Source organism: Mya arenaria, chromosome 11 (assembly GCF_026914265.1).
Source record: "Mya arenaria isolate MELC-2E11 chromosome 11, ASM2691426v1".
In the NCBI taxonomy this organism is placed as follows: domain Eukaryota; kingdom Metazoa; phylum Mollusca; class Bivalvia; order Myida; family Myidae; genus Mya; species Mya arenaria.
The window spans coordinates 40,393,609-40,417,782 of record NC_069132.1 but is presented as its reverse complement, the minus strand read 5'-3'; the positions used below and the strand labels follow the sequence as shown (position 1 = coordinate 40,417,782).

At 34.1% G+C, this 24,174-nt stretch overlaps 2 protein-coding genes across 2 annotated transcripts in view; one reads left to right on the top strand and one right to left on the bottom strand.

Moving 5' to 3' along the window:
* The first annotated feature begins 4 nt into the window (after positions 1–4).
* Positions 5–24,174, top strand: part of LOC128208296 (transcription factor IIIB 90 kDa subunit-like) — a 37,282-nt gene continuing 13,112 nt past the window's right edge. Inside the window, exons 1-12 of the mRNA XM_052911838.1 lie at positions 5–132; positions 1,203–1,411; positions 2,471–2,548; positions 3,522–3,695; positions 4,602–4,633; positions 6,301–6,373; positions 15,395–15,544; positions 16,160–16,253; positions 17,135–17,255; positions 18,018–18,120; positions 19,044–19,621; positions 23,947–24,028. Of these exons, the coding sequence (XP_052767798.1) occupies positions 1,228–1,411; positions 2,471–2,548; positions 3,522–3,695; positions 4,602–4,633; positions 6,301–6,373; positions 15,395–15,544; positions 16,160–16,253; positions 17,135–17,255; positions 18,018–18,120; positions 19,044–19,621; positions 23,947–24,028 (1,669 nt within the window). The 5' untranslated portion in view covers positions 5–132; positions 1,203–1,227. The remainder of the gene's footprint in view (positions 133–1,202; positions 1,412–2,470; positions 2,549–3,521; positions 3,696–4,601; positions 4,634–6,300; positions 6,374–15,394; positions 15,545–16,159; positions 16,254–17,134; positions 17,256–18,017; positions 18,121–19,043; positions 19,622–23,946; positions 24,029–24,174) is intronic.
* LOC128208299 (BTB/POZ domain-containing protein 6-B-like) lies at positions 8,855–12,911 on the bottom strand. Its single transcript, XM_052911840.1, has 3 exons — positions 12,822–12,911; positions 11,542–12,069; positions 8,855–11,042 (listed from the first exon to the last, which is right to left on the bottom strand). Exons 2-3 carry the CDS (start codon positions 12,045–12,047, stop codon positions 10,010–10,012), a joined length of 1,539 nt encoding a protein of 512 aa, XP_052767800.1. The 5' UTR covers positions 12,048–12,069; positions 12,822–12,911; the 3' UTR covers positions 8,855–10,009.

The following is a 24,174-nucleotide window of genomic DNA, read 5'->3' as shown; positions in this document are numbered from 1 at the left end:
TCTCCGCGCATGCCCAATAGCAATAGTTGCCATCGTGTTTCATCATTTATGCAAGATTTTGGGCCTTTTTAACTCCATTAAATGATGAAAATCGTGTAAACGGATGCAAGATATCAAGGCAAACTTTACTCGGTAGGTAGAAATGTTTGGTTTTGTCATACTATGCTAGAATTCGCGAAAACATGTAAAAAACAAAAACGTGTTTAGTGGTGGCAAGGCGAGAATTTAGTGCTTTAACCGAACATTTAATTAAACTTGTATTGTCTTGAAATGTATAATTTGTTGCTGCATTTCAACAAAGGGAAGGGGTTTTCTCCACTTTCAAAGGATGTGTGTTTTAAATATTTGAAAATGTCAATGAAATTATGGGCTATATTTTGGTGTAGTGGCTGAGATGGCGGACTTCGATTTGGTCGACTCGAGTTCGAATCCTCGTTTAGGCACATCACTTTTTTGATGATTCTTTTCACTTAAGACTCGTTACTTCTCATGTTTGAATACTGTTTTATCAATAAACTGTCAGAAATCATTCGTTTAATGACTTTCAACTGGAAAAAAAATCGAATGACTTTCAGCAGCTGAAAAAAAAATGCATGTAATAGATACAGATGTTCTGATATAAATTTATGTCATTTCAAATTTTGTAAAATGATACTAGTATTTACTGCTGTTGATCATTTCCAGCACAGGTGTCCGATGTGTTGTTTGGACCCTCAACCCCCTCTTATGCACTCGCCCAGAGGACACAAATTATTTTATTACCTAGAATCGCTTAAACATATCCAAAGATTGTTTAAACGTTTTAATATGACATTAAATCCGACTTTTGACTATTTTCCATCTGTAACAAAGGATGTTATACCTTTTAATTGTAACTAATTGCAAACTACAAGATCTTCAGAACATGAATGAATCCCAACAAGTGTATGTGTACACAGAGATCTATTGTATGTGTATGGCAAGCTCTGGCAGAGTACTCTTAATCACTCTTATAATTTAATTGTTAATAATAAGGGTTAATAATTGTTCTCTATTTTAGCTATTTAACTTATTCCATATTGATGTATTTCCCATACGAAGTGTGATGCCTGGCACATATCTATGACCTGAAATATTCTATGTATAAATAATTTAAAGACAGTTTGCACTGAATTCTTTATTAGAGCGCTCAGTTATACTAATTCATGTACCTGTGTTTTCAGATAAACCAAAGAATCAGCCTTTGTCATGTCAAGTCGTATGTGTAACCAGTGCGGTTGCACTGATATTGACATTGACTCGGCCAGAGGAGATGCCGTGTGCACAGGATGTGGGTCGGTGCTGGAAGATCAGATCATTGTCTCGGAGGTTCAGTTTCAAGAAAATTCTGGTGGCGGCTCTTCTCTCATTGGCCAGTTTGTCTCTTCAGAAGGTATGGGGAAAAGTTGGGTTGTGCTACACAGGTACTGGGTAAATTCTTGACAGGGTATATGCTTCTCACTAATAAAGTTTTTTGAGTTAAATATTGTACCCATTTGCATGTGAGTTTGATTGAATGGTCATCTTACATCTGTCACCCAACAAGTAATTGGTTTCCTCTTGTGTGTATTAATAGAGATCTGTATTCCTCACAGCTTTAAAAAGGACCATGTGCACTCGCGTATTATGTATTACTGATACAATGTTTAAATAAGGCAATCAATCCTTTTGTACAACCAATACAAAAAACATTGTATGATATTAACAGGGATGATAAAATTCAAGGTTAATCCTGAAATGTGGTTGTTAAGGTGTTTTTTTACTCAATATTTGTTAAAGAATATACCGTAGTAAAAAGTACCTTGAAATGGATATAAATGGCTTTGAAAAACAATTTAATCTGGGCTCAAAGCCCCTTAAAAGGACACGATGCCACCAAAACATGAGTTTTCTCTGTAAATGATGCTCCTGAAAACTCTTATTTCATAATTATTTTATATCCCCTGATACCGAAATTTCAGAAAAAATACAATTAAAGAATATAAAACATTGGATTGTAGTGGGGAGCTAACCCACGATGGTAAATTCAAGAAAAAATAATTGAAAACTGATACCGTATCCACTCATCCATAAGGACTAGTACATAAGCTGACAGATGTTTTAACCTTTTTAAAATACATTGTTATCATCAAGTGATAATATTTATGTCAATAAACCCAATCAAGCTACAGCCTTTTGCTGAATTGCGTTACTAACACTTTTCACAATTTTGGACTTCAACACTCCTTAAGATTTGACACACGTTATTTTGTAATATTTTTTCCGCATAAAATTTGCATTTTACAAACCATGAAATAGTCCCTTCAACCCTGCTTGGAATCTAAATTCCTGAAACTTTAATTTTAGGGTTCTCAGGATTGAGTTGTTTGGTCAGTTATCTATTTATAAATAATCTTTGTTGAATGAATGTCACTGTATTGACCATGTACATTTCACTCATACATTTTTTCAGGAGGAAAGTCCTTCTCAATCGGAGGCACCTTCACTCATGGCATGCAAAAGGAATCAAGAACTGTCACGTTGCAGAATGGTAAATAAAACACCATTTCTTGGTATTCTTAATCTGAATCTTAAAGCTGCATTCTCACAGATTAACAGTTTTGACTATATATTGTTTAAGTTTTGTCACAGAATCAGCTGATTTTGGCATCACTGCCTTCAATTCAGTCATATAAGATAACTCACAGTAGAACAGATATCATTTGTTTGGAACTGGTTAACTCTGTGACAGCCTTTGTTCTTAAAGCATTAGTATTGCTTTTAGCAGTTTTGGTTGTAAATAGGAAAAACTGTGATCTGATCTTTAGTCAGCAGTCTTATATCACTTTATTTCCAGATATTTACACAAAAATTAGCTCATTCCAAGACAAATAATATTAAAGTTATCAAAATGGTCCATCTGTGAGAGTGCGGGTTTAATGTCTTGCACAATCTGGCACCAAGTTCTCAATAAATCATGAGCATTACAAGATTAAGTATCTGAATTCATATTGCCAAATTACCCACTTAAACTTGATTTTACAAAACTTTTTGTTTTGTAGGTTATCATGATTATCTTTAAATTGATTTCCTCTAAAAGTCTCAAAACTGCTTAACACCAAGTTTCATTTTCTTAAAACATCTGAATAAGTCCTTATACCAGGATGATGCTGAGCTCACTATATTTTGTTTCTTTATAAATTGTGTATTTTTCTCCATTGGAAGAGTTTTGAGACTTAACTGAGGAAATTTGCTCTAAATATTATGATAATGTAATATGTTTTGGTTTACAAATTCAAATTTAAGCAAGTAATTTGGTAAAATGAATTTTTACACTTATTTGCTCAAGATATTTGTAGGAATTCCAAGTACCCAGGTTTTTTCCAGTTATATCAGCAGAAGGACATGGTCATTGTACTACATGTAAAAAACCTATCCTTTTTTTGCTAAAAATGTTTTCAATAACCTGTTGGAAAACTTGAATATTTTAAAAACTGATATCAAGATTTGCCTGTTTTTTCCAGGTAAAAAGAAAATTCAGCACCTTGCTAGCCAACTTAATCTGAACAATCACTGTGTGGACACGGCGTTCAATTTCTACAAAATGGCCGTCGCAAAACGCATGACGATGGGAAGGAAGTCCACACATGTTATTGCTGCGTGCCTGTATCTTGTGTGCCGCGTAGAGAAAACATCCCGTATCCTTGGTTTCAGTTTTTTTCTGGTCCTGATAGAATCTTTAAGGTACTCTATCATTATTTCTATCATTAAAAATACAGTATTACTATCATGTTTTAATAGCATGGCTTTCTATTTAAAGGGATAGAATCTTTGTACTATACAACTTTTAGCAATCTTATTGTATTGCAGTCAAGTTTGCTTAATGTTAATTTGTTCCAAGTCATGTGTGTGATGGCACAGTCTTTCTTGTGATTTTGGGGGTCAAACGTTGGCCCCTGATTCCCATTTTTGTCTTAAATTTCCCCTACAATTTGCCCCATTTATAAAGACTAAAATCCCATAAAAAAAAGTCAGTATTAAGGGACATTACTCCTGCAATAAGCTGTAAGATACTAGAATCCAGTTATATGTATATGAATGTGATTCTCTGAAATTACTTGATAGTATAGTGTGCCAAAAAAGTATGGTTTTGTGTTTTCTTAAAATAACATTTTAAAAACTAATTGTCACTGTTTAACTGATGGAGGGATTTACTGGTCACATGATTAACCTGGACTGACAAATGGAAGGGTATGTCAAATAGTCATTCTCCTTTAAAAACAATACGACTTATTTGTCTTAGTATTTCCTATTATAGGAAACTGTATGTAATATATGTCCACTTTGTTTATATATATATAATTTATTATGTTTAATTAATTGTTTGTTAAAGCGTTATTGTTCTGATCACATGGTTGTAATAACCCATGATCTAAATAAATCTTGAAATCTTGTGTGCTAGACTGCAGTAAATCCTTCTAAAAATTCAGGTTGTCAAGTGCTACAGATTTTGGGCACCCCTTAAAATGCATGTGGAAAGAAAACACTGTAACTATTTAGTTATTAAATAGTTATTAACAGATGTGGTCCTTAACAACAGTTAGACATGCTTCTCGACTTCAGTGATGCATTACAGGTGAGGACATTTCTCTTTATTCTTACAACTGTCAGCAGCCTATACCAATTTTTGACAGCTTAAGTTAACAAGGAGTTAAAAGATGCTACTTAATTCATCTATTTTATGGTAACATTTAAAATATGCTCTGTACACATATAACAATAAGTCTGTTGATGACATTCAACATACTTATAAATGTTTTAAGTTTAAATACAGGTTGTTTTGTTGTTGAGGAAAATGAAAATACCCCTGGAATTGGGAAATTTCTCATTTAGTTGTAAACTAAAATTAACCATTTATATGTGGGCTTTTCAAATAGATCTTTTGCAATTGAAACAAAAAAATCTCGAAACTTGGGAATTAACATACATATAACCACAAGGAACATAACTAAAATACAGCTATATAAATTGTGGAAAAAACATCTGCAATAGTAACAATTTAAGTATATGATTTGTTTTTAGCTTGACAATTCGAAGAATAGGTGGGCTATACTACTCACCCCAGCGTCGGTGTCAGCGTCCGGTTAAAATTTTAGGGCAAGTTGGGATTTTCACTAATAAGTCCAATACCCTACATTCAATTGACTTTATACTTCACACAGTTGTTCAGGGCCATCACATGATGAGGTTAGATAACTCCATATTATTCTTTACACAGATTATGGCCCCTGTTTGACTATGGAACTTGGGTTAAAGTTTTAGGGCAAGTTGGAATATTTATTAATAACTTCTATATCCTTTGTTCAATTGACTTGATACTTCACACAGTTGTTCAGGACCATCCCACAATGAGGTTACATAACTCCATATTATCCTAAATACAAGTTATGGCCCCTGATTGACTTAGGTTAAAGTTTTAGGGCAGGTTAAAGTTTTAGGGCAAGTTGGGATTTTCACTTAAAACTCCAATACCATTCATTCAATTGACTTAATGCTTCACACAGATGTTCAGAGTCATCACATAATGAGGTTAGATAACTCTATATTATCTTTTATACAAATTATGGACTATGGAACTTAGGTTTAAGTTTTAGGGCAGGTTGGGATATTGTTTAATAACTTTTATACCCTTCATTCAATTGACTTAATACTTCACACAATTGTTCAGGACCATCACCCAATGAGGTTACATAACTCCATATCCTTTATACAAGTTATGGCCCCTGATTGACTTAGGTTAAAGTTTTAGGCAAGTAAAAGTTAAGGGCAAGTTGGGATTTTAATAAAAAAAACTTCTATACCATTCGTTAAATGCACTTAATAAAATTCAAATTTATTTACGACCATCTTACAACAAGAAACCTATTTAAGCCTAAATACAAATTATGGCCCTTGATTTTTTTTTTGATTTTTTTTTTTTAATTTTGTATATTCTTAACCACATTTTCATAATGGGAAATCAAGTTATTTGAATGACTTGCGTCATTGTTTGGGCAGGCTGGTGGGAGGGCAGAATCAAAGTCACGTTATGTATTGAATAATTTTAGTTAGGTTTGACATAAAGAGACCAAACTTGGTATTTTTATACGTTATTGTATTCTAAGTCAAAGCGGCGTAGTCGAGCGCGCTGTCTTACGACGGCTCTTGTTTAGGTAAAGAAATTCATTTTATACTATTAAACACCCATACCTGTATGTATAAAGAGTTTGGGGACCAACAATCAGGTTATTTGCATGGTTGCAGGTGAATGTGTACAGTCTTGGCAGAACCTATCTACATCTTTCCCGGGAGCTCTGCATCAATCTACCGGATGTTGGTGAGTACATGACAAATATTCCTAGCTTGTCTGTTTATCAAAGAAAGAAAAAAAGTCGAGGTACATGTATTGTCCTGGCCTTGATTTCGTTGTCAGTGGTGTTGTCTGTCCGCTAAGTCTGTCCGCTAAGGCTATAACTAAATAAAAGTTAACAATATTCAGATGAAACTTGGTACACATGTTGCCAGAGACAATGTGTTCATGTATATTGTGTTTTCTGACATTATATACAAACATTTAATGTACAGGTACTGGTGTTAATCTTTAGACTAATTTTGTCTTCAGAAAAATGGGAAAATAAAATGAGTGCCTGATATTGTGTTTCTATGGTACGGAGATAAGCACATTTCCCTATGGATAGATGGTAATAACTATCTATTGGCATGCTTTCTTAAGGGCCAAAAATCCTATTTATTTGCATGCTTTCTTAAGGGCCAGAAATCCTATCAATTGGCATGCTTCCTTAAGGGCCAGAAATCCTATCAATTGGCATGCTTCCTTAGGGCCAGAAATCCTATCAATTGGCATGCTTCCTTAAGGGCCAGAAATCCTATCAATTGGCATGCTTCCTTAAGGGCCAGAAATCCTATCAATTGGCATGCTTTCTTAAGGGCCAGAAATTCTATCTATTGGCATGCTTTCTTAAGGGCCAGAAATCCGTGTTGGTAAGAAAGCCAACATTGGTGTTCCCTCTGCAGTTCTCTATTCTTGCAAAACCTTACTGCTTAATAACTCACTGAAAAAAACAATTTATGACTAATAAGAACCTTGGCATTTTGTCAGCAGTTTTTTGTGTTCAGCAGTTTTCTTATTTTTGTAATCAGAATCTTTATTGCCCTCACATAGGTGGAGTCATAAGTGTAGGCACTTAAGATGAATTGAATAGAAATCCTTAAGTAGCTGCAAATGAGGAAGAATCTTTCTGCATCAGAGTTGCACATATGTATTTCAAATAATTAGGTGAATCATATGTTATCACTGAACGTCTTGAGATTATTTTATATGGATTTACCACCATGCACAGTTACTTTCAATGCTCCCGAAAGACGGCATCTTGACCATCTGGGTGGGCTGGTCATGGCCAGTAGATGAATCCTAATAGGCTATTGATTTTTTAGGTCAGTGATTTAAAGGTCAAGGTCATTATTGACCTTGAGCTGAAAATCCATTTCTGATCAATAACTAAAGAATGTTTGGTTCCAGTGACCTCAAACTTGGTAGGCAGGGTCATGACCAGTAGATGAACCCTGTTGAGTTTTAGGTAAGTGGGTCAAAGGTCATTATGACCTTGAGCTGAAAATCTCTTCTGATCAACATATTTATAATAATAATACAATAATTCTGGGGCCCATGGATTTAAATCTTATTAGGCAGGTTGGTCATGACCAGCAGATGAACCCTATCGATTTTTAGGTCTGTGGGTCAAAGGTTAAGGTCAATAACTATGAAATATTTTTGGGTCTAGGAATCTCAAACTTGCAAGGCAGTTTGAATACTATCAGCAAATGACCCCTTTTGACAATGAATAATAGGATTTCAATATGGTAAACATGATCAAGCCATTTACTTACATCATACACTTAAAAGTTATAAATCCAGTACTAGTTTTTTGTTCAATTTTTTTTTTCATATTAAAAAAAATGAATCCTGGCAAAATATTCTTTTACATTAAATAAAGTATTCATATGCATACCTGTATATGTCCAATAATGCCAAAATTATCATTTCAAAGAACAACAGAGTTGACATCCACTCCATTTTGTAGTAACTTCGTTATCATCTTTGTGTTCATACTTCACAGTGAAAAATGTTAGCGATCAATATTTCCAAACTGCATGGGAAGATTGTCATTTCTTATATCATGGCTTCTAAAAGTTTGAAATCGGTCGACTCATTTCTTATATCATGGCTTCTAAAAGTTTGAAATCGTCTGTCGACCCTGACTATTTATGAATTACAATTCTGCATTTTTTACTGACTCCGTTTTGGACAGAAATTGAAAAAAAAATGAACAAATACAAAATCTTAGACCAATTTTTAAGACATTGTCTGCTACTGCAATCGGTCTGGCAAGGTCAAAATAGTTCATGTCCTGTAATTGTTGGTTTTTAGAAGCCCTGTTCTAAACTAAAGGCTGCCTTTCAAACACTTTCTGGGGCATTTGTCACATTCCTGTGACAGTTTTTTATTACCATTTTTATACAAACGTGGACCACTGTAGTACCAAGTTTCATGGGCAATGTTTCAAGGGCTTCTAAAGTGTTCATTTCCATTAAATATATCCTTCCAGAGATCCACATTTCATTGTTTTTAGAAGGAAATAGAATGAAGATCCATGATGTCTTGAACAATTTTTGGCCAGAGATTTCAGTTCTTGCTCAACTCTGCCTGCCCCACAACACTTAAAGACAATACACCTTCTTTTACGAAACACAAAAAAACAGACACACTAAAAATGAAATTGAATAGCAATCAAGCCTGTTGGTAATAGCAAAGTTTATTTCATAAACTTGATACATGTATGAACACAGGATTTTATATTTAAATATATTGTGCAGTATATTTCAAAGTAGAGACATATACATTATTACATGTACGATTATATACAACATGGAAATTAAATAGCATGACATTAACTATTGTATAGCTCCTTATACATGTGATTTAAATATATCGTGCTGTATATTTTCAAAGTAGAAACATATACATTATAACACGTATAATTATATACAACATTAAAATAACATAGCATGACATTAGCTATCGTATAGCTCCTTATACATGTATATTCGTAATCTAATACATAGACAACAAAGTATTTAGTGTCAATGACAGCATTAGTTTACATACAATTCAAGATCCTCATGAACATTGTAAATAAACATACTACAGTGCTCTAGCAGGGGGTAGTGCCCAGTTGCCCCTTTTCTGACACCCTGTTGCCTTTAAGTTTATTAATATTCCGCTGTGCCCTTTTAAATGACAGAGCTGCATTTGATCGTTTTTAACTATATTTGATATTTATTGGACATCTGGTCAAGCCAATTTTTAGAAATAAGTATTAAAATGATAAATATCGTTAAGTTTGACACTTAAGTTAATATAACAGCTATGGTATTCATAACAAACTATACAAGTATTGAAATTAGTTACAACACAATATGAATTGATCCTTGTAAGTGCCCAATTAATGCTCATTCAATGCCATCAAATGTACCCTTTCTGACCTAGCACCCTGCCCTTTTTATATCCTGCCTGGAGCACTGAATATTCGTTATAACAAAACTTTAGGTAGGTAAATTAAGGCTACAAAAGAAACATACATGTAAATGAAATAACAAGTTTCAGATCATTTCATTACAACGAAAAGCCAGCACATATTGGTTCATGTTTTTGAAACAAATGGACATCTAACATCATTGACAAATATTAAAAAAAAGTTTTAAGACTTTGGCATACAATAATTGATTGATGATTAGTTTTATAAACGAGAAGCGATAATTTGATCTGAAATATGAAAATCATTTGTAAAAAATGTAACTTAAAGAGTATTCCTACATTGATTTAACCAAAATTAAAATAATCTAGAGAGGGACGAGATTTATAAACTTCTAAAATAGAACAACTGTGTTCTTCCTAGCAATAGTAGATGATTTCAGGTATTTGTCCACCTTGTACCCCTGTACCATTGGTACTGTCGGCGGAACACTGAAACTGGAATGTGACATTTCCACACTGTATCTCGGCCAAACCTTCTTGCCCAAAATAGCTTAGTTCGGGACCGTCAAGCACCGCACTGGCTGTGTAGAAGATATCAGGATCTAGCTGTATAGGGTTGTCAAATAGAACTGGAAATGTGTTGCTGGAACCATCGGAGAAAAACCTAGAGATGGCTCGTCCAAGGACCTGACCTTCTTTCTTAAGTTCAACCTTCACTTGGTATTCCATTGCTCCATTGCTAGAGCCATACAGACCAAAGCCTGCTATGAAGACTCGCCGATCAGCAGCGAACTGAATGCTGTCGCAACGTCCACGATAGCGCCACTGGTTGCTTCTGTATGCAGAGGATTGAAACCTGTGGCACTTATGTGGCATTAAACCAGACCTCGCCTTACGCTTGAATGGTAAATCAGGCTTATTATTGGCTGTGAAGAAGAGGAATATATCTGTGGTCTCTACTGGAGTAAGCATACCAGACTGGGCAGGCCCATTGGCAAATTCCTCAAGAGACATTGAAGGAATTCTTATCAAATAGAAAGCCTCTCCGAGCACTTGCCGTTTGTTCTCAGCCGTTGACTCAATATCCCTCCGCCTGCACTCGCCATCTGCCCACCTACACGCAGCATTAAACACAGTGACTTCCCTAGCATTTAATGTCTCTCGAAGCAGCACACTCTCCAAAGTGCTGAAGTCAATGTCCACAAATCCGTCTGACGCCAAGGCCTCCTCTGCCTGGGCATCTATGACTTCCCAACACTGTTGCATTAGCTCTTCTTCCTCAAATAAGCGTCCCTGGCACAGAAGAACACAGGCATTCCTAGCACTGAGACTAGTCTCAAGAAACTGTACGCAGGCCCTCGCTAAGTATGGAACAATGTACTTCTTTGCCACATAGAGGGTGGAGAGAACATTATCTGCTGCCAGCTGTATCTCGTCGCAGTATAAGTATCTGTAAGTGAGAATTGAGTTAAAAAAAAAAACAATGAGAAAGTCTGTAGTTTATATCCTGTCTCTGACTCAAAGTTTAAAAACGATCTTAACATTGTTAAGTGCCTTAAGGAAAAATTGCATTTATTTTGCTAGATGACTCTTTAGCAAAGATAAAAAAGTACAGGAAAGTATTAGAATTGAAATTTTCTATTTATCTTAATTGTTTAGTGCATTATTAATTTTAAACCTATGTTTTTGATTATTATCATTAAATAATAATTGGCCTAATTCTATAAGAAATAAGTATGGCCTACTTGATTCTAAACAATGACAATGTGTATTTGTAAAACCACTTGAAAATGTATATTTGTGAAGCCTAAGTGTTAAGTGTTTCCTGTAGAAACTATTCAAAGTAAAAGCTATCCCAAGACGAATGTACAAGTATCCATTCTTTTTTGTGAGAATGTGAATACTAAAAAGTGCATCCTAGACTTTGATAATAATGCTCTATTACTGACCGCAATAAGTTTTGAAAAGCTGTTGGCTCCACATCAGGCAACACAATGTCATCTTGTTTGTCAGCTAATCCCCCGTAAAACATGGCGTAGAACACAGAGCTACCGGTGGCCAACACATACTGATGTGCAGGAATGTGCTGTTTGTTGTTTACACTCCCAACGGTAAAATTAACATCAGCCATCAGAGGATTGTTATACATCACTGCATTTTTTTCTCTGATGTTAGACATGCCAGCTTGCCAGTTGTAATCCTTACTAGCCTCTAGTGTTGGAAGGGGTTCAGGGGGTGGGGGAGGGTTTCGAGGGATCTTCCATGCAGGCTCCCCTGAGGGTCGAGAAGTACTTCTCTGAACAGGCTGTTTTTGGATGCTGCCAAGTGTACCAGCAGTGTTGTAAACCCCGCTGTAGTTTTGTGGCACTTCTTGGTTGACTTCCTCGTCAGAGTTATCACCACGAAACTTGTTAGGAATGCAACTCTTGGTGGCCATCTTGAAGGCGTTGTGCATGGTCTGTGTTTACATGATGGGCCTGCAAAAATGCCTTCAAAATATAATAAATGAGGCCAAATGTACATGTTGAGCGACAGTATTCTAGTGCTGTTACAATCTCCTGAATATTTTGACTCTTCATGTGATAAGTTTTAGCCATCATAACTACAAGCTTGCTCTATTGAATCAAGGAAATTAACAAAAAACAACAGCTTAATTGGCATATGAAATCATGGTTCGAGTCAGAGAAGTTATTTTCAAACCAGCAGAGGTAATAAAAATTCATTTAAAACTACTGCATGATTTCATTAAATTGCTGGTTACGGTAAACATTTTTTAAGTAAAATGTGAACTACTCACCATGCTTATTATAATAAATGAACCCATTTCAAGCAAAAATATTTGTCACATCAGTAGGGTAGTTAATTATGGCTGTTCAGATGCTTGATTATGTTGAGATAGTGAAAGTAAATGCATTAAATATCCTCAAGGCTAAGTTTAACTCAGAATAAACCTTCAATTTTATAAATACAATAGATTTATTCCAAGTGAAACTCGAGAATAGAAAAAAGACAATTTCTAGCAATGATGTGCAACACTGCCTTAGCTGAGCTACGGCTTACTCTGCATATATATAACTACTTATTTTTCTTTAGTCGATAATATATTTTTTATTACATTGATTCTTCTCTGATTAAGTATTTAGTAATAAACATAAGTTAATGGTTAGTAAATGCATGAAAAATGACGTAAACATATGTTGCTGACAATGTGTAAAATACAAAATCTTACCCAGTAATGATTATTTAGCTACAACAATATTTATGTCCATTATTATGTTTTCTAGTATTGAATTCCCACAATGCACTAGAGAAGGGAGACTACTCTATTAACTGCTGTAAACATTCTGAATTTTTGGTAGAGCTAGTTACAAGATTGTACTGCCCAATAGTAATTTTGCTTATATTACTTGATGCTATAAATTTATTCATATATAATAAAAAATGTAATGTTAAACAGTACTGAAGCCGGTTTCAACTAGATTGAAACGGTATTAGGAAAAAGTTCTTGTTATTTTGCTCAGCTACATAAATATTTTTGTTTTACTGTATACCGGTAATATATAAAGGTGTGGAACAGGAAATGAAAAAACAATATAGTATAGATAGATTTATTTGTGCATATATATATATGTCATAGTAACAAACCAAATATCTCATAAAGTTATAACACAGACTGATTAACAAAGTATTCGTGATGATATCTATACTAAAGCACAACATCATTAGAATGCTTTGGATACATACGTGCGTTAATAAAGATTTAATTCAATGTGACAAATATATAAAACAGGATAACCCATTAAAGTTATTCAACTTATTTCCAATGGGGTCCTTATGACAAATGTAATTATTTGCCCAGATCTCAGTTGTAAGCTTTTTGAATTAGGTTTTCTTATACAAAATTAACATGCATGTACTCTTGACCAGTTAAAGAATGACTAAATGTATGAGATTGAACTTTTACAGTTATAATGCAACCGATTGTTAAAACCATATGACACTTTAGCATAATATGACAAAAATCTTAGAACTGATATGCAATATTAAATTAATAACAATTAATAAAATAGGAAATCTTCCATTTCTGCACATTTCATACCAACAATGAGATGTGATTTTACTTCTTTTTTAAAAGTGTTCTTATTTTTCAATTCTTTTAACTTTATTGAAAGACTGTTCCAGTCCTGGATTGCTTGATAAAAGAAAGTATTTAATATAAAACTGTCAGCCTGTGGCACTTTAAAATTACCAGCACTATGTCTACTGTTGTAAGAATGTGCGGATGAGACTAAAGTAAAATGTTCATGTAAGTATGATGGGCATTTGCTATTTAAGATTTTATGTACATGGTTTAGTCGTAGTTGCTTTATCCTATTTTCTATATATTAAGCCATCCAATATCATTGAAAGCTGAGACTTTCAGGGAAGTTCTACAATCATAGCCATAAATAAATCTGACAACTTTGTTCTGAGTGACCTGTAATCTGTTCTTGAATTGTTTAGATATACCACTGTACCAAGATGTCGATGCATAGTCAAAATGACATTGTATTAAGGAGTTACATAACAATCTTCTTAGTTTCATATCTAAAAAATGATTATGTCTATATAAAAAATTTAACCTAGAATTAACTTTACTGACAATATTGTTAACAATAGATGCAGCACTGAGATCATTGTCCAGTATACATTGTCCAAGATATTTAACAGATTGTTTAGGTTTTATGATATGGCCATTGCAGTTTACATTAAAGCTATCAACTTTTGTTAGTTTCCTTTTAAACCCAAATAAAATACATTCTGTTTTTCCAAGAGACAGTTTGTTGTCAACTAACCACTTACTACAGTTTTCAAGTTCCTTGCCGAGTACATTACTAATAACAGAAGGATCTTTGTGTGAGAAAAGGATAGCACTATCATCTGCATATAATATTAATTTACATTTTTCACTTATGCTTATATTCATATCATTGACATAGCATAAAAACAGCAACGGTCCAAGTATGCTTCCTTGAGGAACGCCTTGAGAGATGTTCATGAATTGAGACGTTGTATTATTTACATTGACAACTTGTTTACGTCCAGATAAATATGATTGAAACCACTTAATACATATAGCCCGGAATTAACATAACAGGGTTTTCCCATGCCGGTACAAATAAAAGGGGAATTTTGAGCTATTGAAATTCATGTAACAGTCCAATGACTCTATTGTTTCCTAAGTAACTTGTGTATATTACAACGGTTTAATTTTGTTTGTACCGGAGGATTAGGTCGGAAAAACCAGAATAGCTATAATTCAGGGCTACAACTATTGAATCCACATCAATTTCTTTCAAAATATTGCAATTTTAAGATTTTAACTGACTGAACACTAAATATGATCTTGACCTAACATGGGCTGTATTTATAATATGTTAAGTCATTGCTTTACTTAAGTTAATTTCCTAATGTCAGATTTATATCATTCATTTAAGAAAAAGATGCTGAATGCATGAAACAAGATAAGCTATGTTCTCTCAACAAAATGTGTTGAACATTTTTATTCTCGTTTTTATATGCTTGCGTTTTCTGTGGTTAGATTTGCTTTACGCAAATATGTTGCTTATCTTGATATTTGGGGATTGTAAAAGAAATTGTTTATAATCATGTCAATAGAAATAATTAAGGATTCTGGCCAATTTTGCCACTTTTTATCATACCTGTGTCTATGGCATTAATATATTTTATACATGTATATGAAAGTTATAAGCTATTATGCTGTATGCATCATTTATCTACAAATTTTTCTCTTGATTTCAGACCCATGCCTTTACATTTCTCGGTTCGCCCATGCCCTGCAGTTTGGAGACAAGACCCACGAGGTGTCGATGACAGCAATGCGCCTTGTTTCAAGAATGAAGAGGGACTGGATGTCCACAGGGAGACGGCCCAGTGGCCTCTGTGGGGCAGGTATGGATAGATAGATAAAATGATTTTGTAGAAATAATAAACAAAACCTTCACTTTATTTGATTCAATGCAATTGACATGGCACTAAATTGGATTAGGACTGCCCTTGATAAAAATATTCATTTAAAAAAAGAATATACTGAAAACTGATTTTGATCATATTGTAAACAATAACAACTGAACACTTCTGAATGTATAAATGAACTCAAAAGGGGGAAAATTTTGGAAATTAACTGAACGCAAATAATTAGAGGAAAGAAGAGAAACAGCTCGCGGGTTGAATCGATGATCGATTATGACTGAACACAAACGATTGTCGACCAATTTCAGGCCAAACCAATTTTACGTTTCAAAGGCCCAAGGTTTATGATTCAAGGATAATGCTGGCAGAATTGATAAAGTTTATATGCTTTTATTAAAAAACTATTGCTAAAGAAAATTATAAAACGATAACGTGTATATTTAAATCAAGTGACCTCAAAAAGGTATGGCTATTCATATTTAAGGCCTCCTTGCCCCACCCAGTTATCACAGACATCCCTTATGCCTGGGGTAAATTATGGTTAAGGTCTGTTTTGATAATAAAACGTGAGACATGTATTTCTTCCATTTTAAGCTCTGTTGGTGTCAGCCAGAATCCATGAGTTCTCCAGAACTGTCAAAGAAATCATCAAGGTGGTCAAAGTCTGTCAAACCACCCTGAGAAAAAGGTAAGTGTTATTTTCTGTCTTTGAATCTTTCTGGCAACAGCCAACTGTATAAAACCGGAAAAGTTATCCACAGCTTATCTTTTGTATAAATAAGTAGTTTGCACATAGAATGAATTTGATTGGTCAACAATAATTTTTGGATAAATATTGACCAATCAATAAACATTTTGGTAAACTTAAGCCAAACCAAAGGATTAACAAATTGTAAACATTTGGCTGGTGGTGTCTTCTATTCAGCAAGTTAGATTATTATAACCTTTAATTTTGAATAGACTCATTCAATGGAATGTTTATATCAAAAGCACGGAAGAACTTTTTTAGCCTATGTACAAGGTTTAATAGAGGTGAGCTGGTTTAGTGTTACAGGTGTCTGCCTCTACCTTCTTTTGGCATTTTTACCAAGAGAGTGTAAATAATGTTAGCATAAAATTGGTGCCTCAATCAAGCTAAACTAAATATTTTTTAACTAAACTAAAAAGGTTTGAGACTGGGAGGTAGCAGCTTAAACTTTGATACATAAAATTATTCATGTTATGTTATAGGTTACGAAACTCGATGTGAACGTTTTCTTGTACATGAGCTACACATTAATGTAAAATGTGCAGTTAAGTTACTTGCGAAATTTGACTTTAAGCTTGTGGTGTATGCCTTCATTTACTTGCATAAACCTTGATCCCTTTGCTATTATACAAGTCATCCTACACCTGTACAATGGACACAAACCTGGATGGTAAAGCACACAAAAATGAGCTCACACTTGAAAAACTTATAAGGCCCAATGTTACATTTTCTTGTACAGATAGGTGCACATACAAGTAAGCATGCAAGTACAAGTAGTGTTATATTTACTCTCTATAACATGTATCTTATTTGCCGTACAGGTTGCTGGAGTTTGAGGAGACACCATCTAGTCAGCTGACCATTGAGGAGTTTCAAACCATTGACCTAGAGGAGGAGCAGGACCCACCATGCTTCACGGAAGGCAAGAAACGTGCTAAAAAGGTAGGAATTCTATTTCATCTTCTTGTCGTTAGGACTAGGTTTTTAACCATTGAAAAACAGAAAGATATTAGGTATAACTGAGCTATAAGAGGAACAGGATCCAGCATGCTTCACAGTGCGTAAGAGCGTGCTAAAAATGCAGTGCAAAGTCTGACACCAATTTCACAAAAAATAAAAGTGTAATGGTCTGTATATATTTAACAAAAATAAAAACAGACTTTATCTTGTTTATCTTAATAAATCAGAGACTGAGTAAAACTTAGTAATTATTAAAGGCTTAAATGACTTGTGTTGGGCCATTGAAAAAGAAGTTCTCTAGTGCCTTGTGACAAATAGTTTATGGAATTTTCTTTCTATTTCGTCAATGATTAATTTTTGCTCGAAGGTGAATTTTTGTGATAGAGGACTGTCCATTGTCTGTCATCAACATTTTCCTTCAAACAACTAAACCTCCAAATCCACTAGGTTAATTGCGACCAAAATTCACAGCAATGTTCCTTGGATGGTCTTCTTCCAGGCTTCTTTAAATAAAATGGTTTCATTTATAACTCATGTTTTTCAAATCTGCTTTAGTGCATTCATCTTGGAATCCCAAGCTTAGCTTTGAACACATATTGATGGAAAACAATGAATTCTGCTGATGCACATGTTAAACAATAATGAGTCCACAGGGACAAACAATATGTATAGGCTATAGGATGAGACAAAAACTAAGCTTTGGGATGTATTATATGCTAAAATGCCATGTACTTGTGTTCATAGGTTGCACTTCCAGACATGACATGTGAAATCTCCAAACTACAGGAAGAAATCGAAGAGACTCTGGCCAATCAGAAACCAAGGGGTATCTGGGCAGCATACGCTAGTAAGTCACTGTGGATGAAATACGTCCAAGCCCACACCCCTTGCACAACTAAATGATTTTTGACAAATTGGTAAAATCACATGTAATCATGTGTAAACAGTATATTCATTTTGAATGATGCAAAGTCTTCTTTCAGTTTGATAAACTGCTTTATAAAAGTCTTGGTAAAGGTATAAAGGTTTTTAAAGAAATAAAGTGTACCTGGTAGGTATTAACATAGCCTTGAAGTTATCGTTGTCATGGTCAGCTTTCAAAAAAATGGTCAAAACTCAAAAACATTCAGGATATTAAAATGAAACTTGGTACATATGTTGCCGGAGACAATATGCACATGTATAGGAAGGCCAATAACTCTGGTTTAAAGTGACACTCTTATTCAAAATCAATACATAATCATGTATAACAAACATAAATTTTGACTGATAAACCTTTAACTACTTACTTAATAATGCATTTATGAAAAATGTTAATTACTGATAACAAGATTGTAACTGTGTATTTAATAGCAGAAAGCGCAAAAATATTAAATGATTGGTGAATGCTAAAAGATTTACTGTGGTCTTTTATAGTCTCATAAGGTAGAAATACAGTGTTTTATGCTGATTTCTTTCAAATTAAACTCTGTATCCTTCATAAGAACCATTGTTTTCGACATTTATTCATCTTTTTTTGAATATTAAAACAATTTTATTAATTGTGATGAATCTTGTTTGGGAGTAAGAGTGCATCTTTAAATAATTGTTAAGTTATGCCCTTTTTCGACGTAACTGAAGAACACAAAAGACAAGAATTCAGGTTGGCTCCTCAGCACTCTTTAAATAAAAACGGAAGACAATTATACAGGTGCAATTAATATTTCTTATAATTATATGATTTGGTGTTGAAACCTAGGCTTGTCTGATCATACATGTTTACTATCACAGAAATGCCTGATGACTCTTCATCCATTGCGTCGGAGATGTCAAGCATAGGTGACCTTCTGGACCTCGATACCTCATGTGATTCGGGCAAACATAGCAGTGTAGACTCATCTCCTTCAATATTGAAGAGTACCAGTGATTCTGATCTTGAGTCAAAACTTGCATCACAAAATCATACAGATGATAGTGACAAAATATGTGAAATTTTGAAGGAAACAGATAGAGTTGTCAGTGATACAAATATAGGTAGTACTTTTAAAGATTCGGAATTAAATAGTAAATTAACAGATTCAGACTTAAATATAAACGATTCTGTGACAGGAAGCAAACATTTAGACAAGGATACTATAGCTAGTGAAATAATTATGGGTGAAGGGGTTTTAAATTCTGAAGAAAGGAGTAATGTGACTTGTGACACAGTAGGCTCCCTTGGATTTTTGGATAAAGTTGCTCCCCTTGACTCAGGAGTTAGTGAGATTGTTAGCAATTGTATGGTCGAGAGTAACGAGAACTCATGTGACGGGATGAAGGAGGATGAAGAGCTGGACCTTACGGGCATTGACGATGATGAGATCGACAGAGTAAGATATGCTTCATTATAAAAAAAATGATGTCTTTAATGAATGAACTGTCAGGGGTGTAGAAATGTTTTGAAGTAGCAGGGAAGATCCCAAAAGTAGGCGGGGGTGGGGTAGTCTGGGTGTCCTTCCCCAGTTAGGGTCAAAGGGCCAATGCCCCTTGTGGGATTGATTTTAAGCCCTTTTTAACCAAAATTTCTAAGGTTGGACTGTTCTGGTGCATGTTTATTTTGTAACAAGGAAACAGGGAAACTTCTGTACTTGAATATGATACTGAATCTGAGAACAACCCCACTGATCTGAGTTTTACCCCCCACCCCCGACCAGTGAGGGCCAACTAATAAAACAAACAACTGTCAAATGCAGATTCAGGATACTATTTTAACATTCCGGACCACATGCCTTGTCATTTGCTACCAATTCCCTCCTAATCGTATGTGTACCTTCTTCTCTACCACTTATTATCAGCCACTGAATCTCTGTGATACTCTGAAAATTAAACATCTAACTTCATTTTCTGTGGTTCTAGCTAATTCCGTTTTAATAACAACCAAAAGAAATTATAATCTGGACACTTTGTGACGTTTATTAAAAGCGTACGAAATTTCACCAAAGGTACATGTAAAATTCATCAAAATAATGGATTATTTTTAGCAGTGACATCACCGCAAGCTTGTTTCATTTTGTTAAACATCCGGATAACATGCGTATAAAAAAAGGAATGTTGCGTAAATGGTAATAGGACTAACAGAAGGCCAGACAGGCTCATGTTGCAAACTTACTACGCTTTTTGGTGTCTGGAAAAAAAAATATTCTTTTTTTCACCCTCCATTGCTTCGCTAATCATAAACTTCAAAACATCACCATGGGGGATGCGACTAATGAGTTCATGTATCGAGCCAATGTTATTGTATTCGGAACGCTGGGAAACCCAAACCTAGAACTTGAAAACATCCCAGAGGGGGATGGCACTAATGACGTCACGAATCGAGCTAATGCTGCATTGTAGTCCGAACGCGTGGAAACCAAAATAAACAATACCATCAATCAGGGTTTTAAACTTATGTAAACATAAAAACATGACAAAAAATAACAGATTTTTTTTTGATGATGCGGGGATAAATAGCCGGGTGAAGTTGCTAAAGTAACCGGGTTATTTTACCGGCTTCCGGCCCATTTCTACACCCCTGAACTGTGGTAAGGCCTAAAAAATACTTTTGGTTAGTGTTACCTGACCCTACCTACGAAATAGGCACCGAACCTACCGTTTTAATAGTTTTTTGTTTTGTTTTTTAAGTGTGTAATAAAAAATTTTATGTAGTTTTAAAGCTTTATAAAAACAGAAGATTACTTAAATACCATTCTCCAATGTTGACAATTACGTTTTTTATATTATACAGGGCTCTCACTAGGCTGAAAATTTTGGGAGAAGTGACTTCTCCCTTCAGTCAATTTAGGGAGAAGTGGGGAGACTTTAGGGAGAAGTGATACTTTTTATAACACCTGATACAAAAACTATGCCATACCACACACCTCAGTTTATATTCACATTCAAATTGATTGCTATAACTATATAAAATGTTCATAAAATAATGTATCATTTTTGGCTCAGCAAAAGTGTATTTGTCAATGTCACATAGTTTATCTCCAAATAGCATCTAAAATGAACCAAAAAAATACATCTAAGGATTTGAAATAATCATAATGACCCCATAAATGAACTGTCAATAAAGTAGGGGGACGAATCTTGTTTTGGTACGTTCGGGATAGGGTACGAATGTCACATTCAGCTGTGCTGTTATTTACTTGTTTCTGGCTAAATAATTTTAATTATGCTGACACTTAAGAACCAAATGACATTTAAATCAGTGTCCTTGATGAAAATTTTACCAATACATAATGGGAAGTTGAAAAATTAACTCGGAAAATTGTTTTGACAAAATGGCGATCTCGCCGATTTTTTTTTGACAACGTAACTGTGACAGGAGAAAATTACTGTAAGTAAACTCTACATAAAGCAAAAAAATAATATTTTTTGTGTTTACAAATCATTTTTCATCATGAACATTTCACTAAAACCAATCAAATATTTGGTGATACGTCATGTACGTTATTGATTTTCTTAGCGCCTACTTGCCGATGGCCGGAGATGGCTATGACCGTCTGCTTCAAAAGCAACAATGTTTAAATGTCTTGCATTGTTTATTCAATACATATATTAATTACTTTTTAACTTAAATTAATGCTTGACACGATATTTCATAATTATGTCTCCAATTCTATCTCATTTTAACGAACTTATATCATTTGATCAGAGTCTTCTGAATGCACATTCTGATTGGTTAACTTTCAATAGCTCCGCCTACTGGCGATGTTTTGGTAATTGGATGACATCGGATTAGGAGATTACCAATTTGTATGAATGGCTTATTGTGATGTTTTGACTAATGGGACATTGGCCAAATACTCGCTGATTGACAGATTTACAATGTGCTAAAATTTTCGGCGAAGTCAATGTCGCTTTGATGATACAAATGGGCGAAGTCTGGGAATTTTAGGCGACCACTTCGCCCAAGTCGCCCCCTCGCGAGAGCCCTGTTATAAAAGCCCAATAAAAAAAAAATAAAAATAATGAAAAATCTACCTGTCCTGTTTTGCCTAATAGAGACTGCTAAATAAAAATCAAATCAGCATTATTCATATTTACGTTCGAAAATTGAAGTTTATGGCTAAATGCATAATTTACTTTTGAAGAAAAATGAATTTTTCAGCAGTTTTTCAAACAATTGAGATCTGTTCTATAGTAAGTTATCGCATTGATGCCAAATTCAGCTGATTAATAGATTAAAATTTAAATAAATGTCAAATCTGTCAATCTGTGAGTGGAGCTTTAACAAATTTGATGCAAACAAACTAGTATAAGAATTCGGGCTGGTCCATCCAAAAGTCTAATTCTGGTGACTAAACGAATATGAGATAATATAAAATGACATCAAAATACAGCTGCAATATCAAAGTTACAGTTAAAATATAATTTTACTTAATATTTTTATGATTTTTAATCATTTTATTTCATTTTATTTTATTATATTTTCAATCTATCAAAAATTACCTTCATGATGCTAATTTAATGGTATGCACACTTATGCACATGTTTTTAAGTATTACACCACTCTCTGTATTTTTCCACTTTGGTTAGGCCTAGTGTTGGGAATTGGACACATAAATAACTATCGATAATTGGTTTATGAAACCGATCGATGATCGATTATTTAATCATTATTTGATTATCTTTTGTCATCACATTTAAGGCATACAAATACAGTACATGCACCAGTTTTAAGAACAAATGTTCCCTTACAATATTGTTTGTACTTTTCCTTGTATAAAAACATATTATTCAGAACGCAATTATCCTTTAGTGTTTACAAGTTACTATTACAGGAATGAGACCACAGGCTCTAATTTTTGTCTTACAGTTAGCATTGTATACATGTGAATCAGGTGATGTGTATAATAAACACAAGGCAAGATATCAATTTATTTTCAGTTGTCAGTCAGTAACAAGAATAACAACAAGCAGTTGAATATTCTATATGTTTTGCAAGAACATTTCTTTTCAGAAAACTGAGTAAACGGTAACATGTTTTAAAAATCACTTTTAAACCACAAACATGAGCAGTTGAGAACCAATCCTTTAGTAGTTAAATTACAAAGAAAATTGTTAATGAATAAGGTACTGTAGTGACTAACTGATTTGATAAGAATATGACTAGATAACTTAACATAGTAACACTTTTCACATTTCAACATTAACCAGAAAAAGAAAATAAGTCAGTAACGGTTACGTCCCTTGTTTCTATAATTGTTCAAATTTCACTATTGATTGTCACCGACGTAGGCCTTTCCGATCAATTGTCGATTATAATCGATCATCGGCACAACAATAGTTAGGGCCTTTAAAATTGTGAAAATAACTAGAAATGGTGGTAAAGTTGTGAATTTACCATATAGTCTATTTAAAACAAAGCAAAGCCCCCTTTAAGGTCATTTAAATATATGCCTGTACAAGTTTTACTTGTTAGTGTTTGAACAGATTTCTTTCCCTTTGTTTTTTCGGAATATGAATTTTGAGTCCATTTTTGGCTAAAATCAAACCAAAATTCAGCCCTATTTTCAGTCGCTAAAAACAACACTGACCCTTGTGTGATTTTTGCCTAAGGGAAGCTAGTGTGGGTAACAAATATGTTAAGATTAACTTGCAGTTTTAAACTTGTTTGGTTTTTACCATTATATTGATTAAAATATCGATGCTGTATTTTTTCCAGCTGTTGTTGACGGAAAAAGAGATTCAGTTAAAGACAAAGATCTGGATGACGGAAAATGCAGATTACCTTGAGGAACAGAAATGTGAGAAGTTAACGAGAATTTTTGTATGCTGCTGCATGAGTCGTAATTTAAATATTTTGTGATCAAATTTTTGATACCTGGGAGTTTAAATAGTCTTGAAATGATAGAATTTTAAGTTTATTTTTTTAATTTTGTATTAAAATATT

What these genes read in the sequence shown, in the direction of transcription:
- LOC128208299 (XM_052911840.1), bottom strand. Translation starts at nt 12,047, where the DNA reads ATGCACAACGCCTTCAAGATGGCCACCAAGAGTTGCATTCCTAACAAG. An exon ending in GCTTTTCAAAACTTATTGCG is followed by an intron (nt 11,043 to 11,541) that starts GTCAGTAATAGA and finishes TCTCACTTACAG; the next exon opens with ATACTTATACTGCGACGAGA.